Source organism: Perca fluviatilis, unplaced genomic scaffold (genome assembly GCF_010015445.1).
Source record: "Perca fluviatilis unplaced genomic scaffold, GENO_Pfluv_1.0 PFLUV_unplaced_scaf_2, whole genome shotgun sequence".
NCBI lineage: Eukaryota > Metazoa > Chordata > Actinopteri > Perciformes > Percidae > Perca > Perca fluviatilis.
The window spans coordinates 672,891-681,247 of record NW_024375613.1 but is presented as its reverse complement, the minus strand read 5'-3'; the positions used below and the strand labels follow the sequence as shown (position 1 = coordinate 681,247).

Here is an 8,357-nt window from a genome sequence, read left to right as displayed (position 1 = left end):
TGACTCTGTGTGTTTGCATATGTGTCCTGCCTCTCTGCTCCCAGCCGTTAAGAGGCCAGTGTTGACCATTTAAAACATACAGAATACAATATAAAATAGTGCAAATGGGCACGTAGCAGGAAATAAGTCCTATAAAAATACAAGAGAGTAAATCGTACAAAAAGTGTTCTCTGATGCAGTCATTATGTGTTCAATACCTGTGTGGCATAGGGAATAAAATACTTCTTTTATATGTTCCAGCTGGTCCTGGGAAGTCTAAATCAAACATATGGAAGATTTGTTATTGAAAGATACTAATCAATACTCTGATAAAGTGATTGATCCATTGATGAACAGCATCATCAGAGTAATCCAAGTCCCTGTTGGAGTCAGTCAGAGCATTTCCATAGAGAGCCACTTTGCATCAGCAGCACCATGCTCCAGTGCTCTGGGAGAGTTTATAGTCCTGAGAGTTGAACACTGGATGACTGACAGCTGTCCTTCATGACAACAGAAGACACAGAAATCCTCCTCATCAAAAACATGACTTTGATCTCCGTCCTCATCTGGACTCTCCTCTGCTGCTGCTTCACAGGTAAAGTCCAGAGAAACAAACTCCTCTCCTCTATCAACATCCGTCCCTCTGAAATGAAGCCCGACTAAACCCGTGGACGCGGCCTTTATGTTTTTGTCTCTGTATCCTCAGAGTCCAGAGGCCAGGTCACAGTGACTCAGCCTGGAGCAGTGAGCTCTGCTCTGGGAGGCTCCGTCTCCATCAGCTGTACGACCAGTCAGGATATTCCTTCTTACCACTATTTTGCCTGGTACCAACAGAGAGATGGAGAAACTCCTAAACTGCTCATTTACTATACTAGCACTTTCGACAATCAGGGATTCCAGATCGTTTTACAGGCAGTGGATCATACTCTGACTTCACTCTGACCATCAGTGGAGTCCAGACTGAAGATGCAGCAGTTTACTACTGTCAGAGTGCATATTACATCAACAGCCAGTATGTGTTCACACAGTGAAAAAGCGTCGTACAAAAACCTCCCTCAGTCAGACTGAACAGAAACTGAACTGACTGCTGCAGCTGGAAGCTACTGCAGAGACTGATACACTTCACTGAGAGGACACACACACACACACACACACACACACACACACACACACACACACACACACACACACACACACACACACACACACACACAGTAATGACCTGATTCATGTGGCCACAACAAAGGGGAGACACACCATCACATTTTTACAAAATATTTATTTTAACAAATTAAACCACATTAAAATGGTTAACTTTAATGTATAGGCTGTGGATATTAGTCAGTTAGTATAGTATTAGTATAAGTCAGTTTGTGTGATGTGCATGACTGGTAAATATGTGTGTGTAAATGTTGATAGGAGCAGATTAGAGAACTAAAGCAGACGGGAGAGGAGCAAAGCTGCAGCAGAGTGGAGAGTCAGCCAGAGAGAGGGCTGCACTGCATCCAGACTTAAATAACCTCCTGCTACTGGGAACATCCTCAGCTGTTCCCAGTTGCTCTAACCATCACCTGCAGAGAGAGCACAGACAGCTGAATCACACAGCTAACTCAAGATGACACCATCCATTCATATCACATTAGAATCTCATGTTCATTCTTGACTTTGGAAACAGCAAAACTATCTCTTCACAACGTCCATCCAGTAGCTGTTGTTGAGCTTTTAATCATATCACATACTTTTCCTCAGCAGATGTTATTAAAATGTAGATTTTCAAATTCGCATTCCTCTCAGCATTTATGAGACTTCTTGTCCACATTGGCTCAGAAGTTAAAATATTCCATGAGAACTGGGTGAACTCCGTCTGCTGAGGAAGATCATGGGATTGGATCCAAAGATCTGAGACAAGACAAGACCGAGTAAAGATGCGGCAGATTCTGAGACGAGACCGAAACCTTCAAAGAGTGGTCTTGAGACCAAGACTGATATTGAGAACTACAACACTGGCCTCAGCCTTCTATAAAGACTCATCACTGCTTCACATGGTGAAATCTTCACATTAGAAACACCCAAACTTGTCCAACCTGCATTTATATTAATATCATTAATCATTATCAAAAAAACACCATATTACCAAACTGGAAAGACACAACAAAACTGTCCACAAGTCACTGGATCAGTTTACTACCAGACTTATCAATCTCCTCTCCATGTGAATATGTAAATATGTAGGTCCATGCTCTCAGCACTGAGGGGGAAACAGCATGACATGTTGAGGACAGCTACAGTTCACTGACTCTGTGTGTTTGCATATGTGTCCTGCCTCTCTGCTCCCAGCCGCAAGAGGCCAGTGGTGATCAGTGACTGTCCAGGACTTTCAGAGACACTGACACGCTGGCAGCATGATGATGATGTCACTGATTCTACTGCTGGCCACCCTGGGGCTCCTTGTTCAGGGTGAGACTCTCTTCTATAAACTTTGCTTCAGGATGCAACCAGGTTCACCTCAATGATGTTCTGCTATGATGGAGAAAGACTGGAACAAGCAGCATTTACCTTCTTCCATCTCTTCTCCATGTTAAAGAAATGAGACTCTTCTGTTTGGATGTTGATCATCTTTCTCCAAGCTGGATTTGTCTCAATAACCCTTCTGCTCTTTTTCATGTTTTCCAGGTTCATCAGGAGAAATCATCCTGACTCAGTCTCCTGGATCCCAGTCTGTTGCTCCAGGACAGTCTGTGTCTATCAGATGTAAAGCCAGTTCAACTGTTAGTACTAGCGTACTCAGCTGGTACCTTCAGAAACCTGGAGAATCTCCTAAACTCCTGATTTATTCAACTTCAACCCGTCAGTCTGGAGTTTCAGATCGTTTTAGTGGAAGTGGATCAAACACTGACTACACTCTGTCCATCAGTGGAGTTCAGACTGAAGATGCAGCAGTTTACTACTGTCAGCAATATCAAAGCTATCCAGTCACACAGTGATACAACGTCGTACAAAAACCTCACTCAGCTGGAGAGGAACTGATCTGACTCAACAGCTGCACTGAAACTAAAACACACGTTTGACTGAACAAAACTATATTTAATAATAATCAACTTTGAACTCACTTTAACACTAAATATACTTTATCTAACTTTAAAACAGGGTTTGACATTCTGCTGCACATCAAATCTAACTTCTGTTAAAAGTATAATTTCAATTATTTGATAGGTTTAATCCACAGAGTATGATAACACATGAACACTAAAACTGTAAATATGATTTGATTATTTCATATCTAACCAGATTTCATAGAAACTCAAACTTACTCATAGTTGAAATACATTACGAAATATTATTTCATTCATGTTGTAAAGTTACTAATCACATCTATGACATATTTTAATTATTTCGTGTTTTATATCTTTTAGTGAACAAATTCATGGAGTATGTAAATCAGAAAAGCTTAAATTATTTCCTTTTGTTGTCTATTTGTGGATCTTCAGCAGAACACACAATATTTCCAGATTTTGAACTGAAGATGACAGACATTTTACTTCCATCTATGCTGATGATATTGTTTTTTATTTAAGATTTAGCAAATATGGTTCAATATAATAATTTTTTAGATACACTTAAAGCAAATACAATATAACAGTCCTTACTTTAAACACACTTCAGTAATAAGAGATGATTGGATGATGTATCATTGAAATGTTCTGACCATGAGTTTTGTTCCAAAGGTTTATTATTCCAGACATTGTTTTATATAATCCTAAACTGTCTTTCTGCAGTCATTATTAGAGAGTTTATAACATTTTTGTTAGATCAGTTTGTCCTCAAGAATTCAAAAAGTCACTAACACACTTAAGAACAGATGGAAAGAGACACTTTGATAATAACATGAAAACAACTGATTTGATGAACACGTCTTTATTGTCTTTAAGCACTGAAATAATATAGAAAGATTGCAACAAGCAAATATCGCTATTGAAAGATATCACATTAAAAACAGAGATAGTCGCAGAGAGCAGACTGAGATCAGTATCAGAGTGAAACCAGTAGCAGAGTCCCAGTGAGTCAGGTCAGGACTGGGAACACTGGTCTCTCCTCAGTGTCTCTGAGAGCGGAGTCTGGGAGCCCTGGGTGGCCTCACAGGTCACAGAGCCCACCTTCTCCCACTGGTCTTTAGGGAGCCTCAGGGTGCTGCTCCAGCTGTATTTGCCGTCCTTCCCCAGCACCCCGGGGCTCCTGCTCTCCTCCCCGCTGCCTGCTGCTGCTGCGCTGCCACCTTCCAGGCCAGACTCCAGTCTGAGGGGAAGCCCTTGTTGGCCAGGCACATGAGCGTGGCCTTCCCTGCAGCAGCTCCTCACTGAGGGGGGCAGCACCGTCAGGGTGGGACGGACATCACCTAGGAGACACCAATCAGCTTAGAGGACAGGGACCACACAGCTGTCAATCAACCAGCAGACACTTGGACACCTTGACTGTGTGAGAGTTGGTTTTCTCCCTTTAAGGAGTTTCTGTCAGATGGTTTTCTGCTCCACCAGTCACTCACCCACACATTGTTTCACTTCCCTTTAAGAAGCCTCTCATGTAAATCAGCACAGAGAGAATCATCTACACAATGAGCTGATATATATCAAACTATACACTGGAAATAAAATGTCAAATCTTTCACAGATTCTAAAACCATAACCATACATTACTTTAGAGTATTTAGTGGAAACAAACAAATACAAATAATGAACTGACAACAATGAAATGTTCTTCATGTGGATTTCAGTCATTATTTAGCAAACTGTTCAAAAGATTTAAAACTAAATTTGCAACAATACATTATATTCATAGTGTAACATTAATGACTAACCTTAACAAACATTTTAAGTAGAATATAAGTTTTGTGTTCATCATCAAGTTATTTAAATTGACAGAAATATTTATTGAGGCTGCTCTGAGTTAGTCTCATGATAAAGGAGGATGAATATAAACATGAATACATTTCATCAATAAAACAACATATTTATCTGCCCTTTCAAAAGGGTAATTTAAAACATTACTTCACAATAATGTATCAACTATTGTTGTGCAGGAACTTACTTCCAAATTCCAGTCTGGTTCCTCCACCGAACGTGTACCACAGTGATACAAAGTCATTGAATTTGGCTCCGTACAAAAACCTCACCTCAACAAAAAAAAAAAAAAAAAAAAAAAAACTGCTAGAGAGACCCCCCTCTTACCTTTTTCCAACACACCAACCAACCAAACACCCCAAAAAACGGCTTTACCATTAAAGTTGGAAATAATGATGTATCCTCATTTAATGTTTTACTTACAATTACTTTTTGAATTTCTGTTATTAAAGTGAACCACGAGTCTTAGAGCAAACTTTTGTGGGAACCCATAACCATGATTATTGAAAGGCAAATATTTTTCTTAGACTGTTGAATATAAAAGAATAAAAAGAAAATTAGCTCCTGAAATAATAAACATTTGACTTACTTCCAAATTCCAGTCTGGTTCCTCCACCGAACGTGTACCACAGTGATACAAAGTCATTGAGCCGCCGTACAAAAACCTCTCACTGTAGAGAGACACGGCTCTCTGACTTTGACACAAACAAACTCACCAAAACACATTCACAGTTTACACATTATGTCATAACTGGTCAAAATGTTTAAAACTGATACTCAAACTATGAAAATGTATTTAATCTTTCCTTGAAATGAAATGTTAAACATCCACTAACAATATACATTTCTCTTTCAGTGAAAATAATTGAAATATTTCTGAAGAAAAATTCCCCAATAAATTCGGCCCAAATGTAAATCATTATCAAAAACATGATTATTGTAGATGATGAATGAAAAATAATATTTTTCAGTTAAATCTGTTCCACAGTGATGTGATTGATATGTGTTGTATTGAATCAGTGTTGTTCTGAGAGGGGGATGGCCAATGTCCCCTTAATATTAAGCCTCAACCCCCCTCTGGCCCCGCTAGTTTTGTCCAGAGGTGGGTAGAGTAGCCAAAAATTGTACTCAAGTAAAAGTACTGTTACTTCAGAATAATATGATTCAAGTAAAAGTAAAAAGTAGTCATCCAAATAATTACTTGAGTAAGAGTAAAAAAGTACTCGGTGAAAAAACTACTCAAGTACTGAGTAACTGTTGAGTAACGTCTGATTTATTTTTTTAAATAAGCATTCAATCAGACAGACAAAAATACTAAATAATCATCTTTAGGCAAATTATAGTTCATCCAATCAATAAAATAAATAAAAATTAATTAATTACAAAATAGCTTAAATTAAAATAATCCAGGTAAATTCAAGTACTTAAAAAATAAAATCCATAAAATAATAATCCATAAAAATAAATACGCACAAGTAACACAAATTGGATGGTGATTGGAGCTGCTCTTTGGCACTTTTACTAAGGTAAACATGTATTCATATTGAGGCCAGAGGCCTGTACTATGAAGCAAGATTTGGGGTTAACGAGCTAACTTCAGGTTCAACCCAGGGTTTTCTTTATCGCGAAGGTGGATCACTTGATACCTGGTTCAATCGCCGTGGTAACTCATGCTGGACCTAACCTGGTCGGGGCAGGTTATGTTGGAGATATCAACCGGTGTAAAAGCAACGCCTACTGATCAATCAATAGGCCTAAGAACCGATCATCGTTCTTATAGAAGATCAGGCGAAAAGAGAGAGAGAGAAAAAAGAGACAGGGGAAGAGTGCCCCACAAAAGTTAAAACATTTAGAGACCGACAACGCGAAACATTCCCTGATGGGTATATTTATGAAATATATAGATTTGAATGGGAGGAATTACATATCGGCTATTTCTCTGCTCTTGAGCCAATGCGCCACCGGTTTGAATTATGTTTTATATATTTTTATTTGCTCTCACGATCGCTTCCACTGGCAGGATTGCAATTGAAATAATAGGCTAATTACGGCAGTTTATGGAAAGGACAAGTGTAATTATGGTCAGATCTTGGTCCTGACTGATGGGGAAGTGATATTGATAAGCGTTGATTTACGCATCACCGGTCGCCTATTTTTGTTGCCAGCTGGCCGAGACTGCACAACTACGTTTGATTGGTGAACAGTCACGTCGTGTGGTAGAGCCTTTGGTGGAAGTTTCTCTCTCTAATAAAACATTAAAATAAAGGCGTCCCGGGGGAATACAAACAATGACGCGTAGAATATCAAAGAGGTAAAAAGAAAAGTAACGAGCTCATTGTAGCCTAATGTAGCGCAGTAAGAGTACAGTTTCTTCTTCACAAATCTACTCAAGTAAAAGTAAAAAGTATAGAGATTTAAAACTACTCCTAGAGGTATAATTCTTTCAAAAACTTACTCAAGTAAATGTAACAGAGTAAATGTAACTCTTTACTACCCACCTCTGGTTTTGTCAAATATATTTGTATATTTTTAAACCCAACTTTATCCTCAAAGAAGGGATATTATTATGTACGTTGATAAACAAAATGTAAGTTAACACTGAATCTTGTGTTGTGTTTATTGTTGTATGAGTATCGTTAGTCTGTTGTAGAAGCAAACCTATGGGGGGAAGGTGGTTTGTAACACTTGTGCTTAATATATTTGGTACCCCTAAAATAGTTTATGGACTCAAACCAAAGAATCATACAAATGAGCAGTGACACATTCCTAATCAATACTCTGATAAAGTGATTGATCCATTGATGAACAGCATCATCAGAGTAATCCAAGTCCCTGTTGGAGTCAGTCAGAGCATTTCCATAGAGAGCCACTTTGCATCAGCAGCACCATGCTCCAGTGCTCTGGGAGAGTTTATAGTCCTGAGAGTTGAACACTGGATGACTGACAGCTGTCCTTCATGACAACAGAAGACACAGAAATCCTCCTCATCAAAAACATGACTTTGATCTCCGTCCTCATCTGGACTCTCCTCTGCTGCTGCTTCACAGGTAAAGTCCAGAGAATCAAACTCCTCTCCTCTATCAACATCCGTCCCTCTGAAATGAAGCCGACAAACGAAAAACCCGTGACGCTGCTTTATTTTTTGTCTCTGTATCCTCAGAGTCCAGAGGCCAGGTCACAGTGACTCAGCCTGGAGCAGTGAGCTCTGCTCTGGGAGGCTCCGTCTCCATCAGCTGTAGGACCAGTCAGGATATTTATTGTTCTAGCTGTTTAGCCTGGTACCAACAGAGAGATGGAGAAACTCCTAAACTGCTCATTCATAGTACTAGCACTCGACAATCAGGGATTCCAGATCGTTTTACAGGCAGTGGATCAAACTCTGACTTCACTCTGACCATCAGTGGAGTCCAGACTGAAGATGCAGCAGTTTACTACTGTCAGAGTGGACATCACATCAACAGTCAGTGGTTGTTGGCACAGTGA

At 39.5% G+C, this 8,357-nt stretch overlaps 2 pseudogenes and 2 gene segments (V, D, J or C); 3 read left to right on the top strand and 1 right to left on the bottom strand.

The window, feature by feature from the left end:
- Positions 1 to 522: 522 nt before the first annotated feature.
- LOC120555113 lies at positions 523 to 1,010 on the top strand (annotated as a pseudogene).
- A 1,341-nt stretch (positions 1,011 to 2,351) lies between these two features.
- Positions 2,352 to 2,963, top strand: LOC120555142. The segment is given in 2 exon segments: positions 2,352 to 2,436; positions 2,653 to 2,963. Coding segments are annotated over 2 exon segments (366 nt in total).
- Positions 2,964 to 3,878: 915 nt separating this feature from the next.
- On the bottom strand, positions 3,879 to 4,330 carry LOC120555174 (annotated as a pseudogene).
- A 3,539-nt stretch (positions 4,331 to 7,869) lies between these two features.
- Positions 7,870 to 8,357, top strand: LOC120555112. The segment is given in 2 exon segments: positions 7,870 to 7,921; positions 8,035 to 8,357. Coding segments are annotated over 2 exon segments (375 nt in total).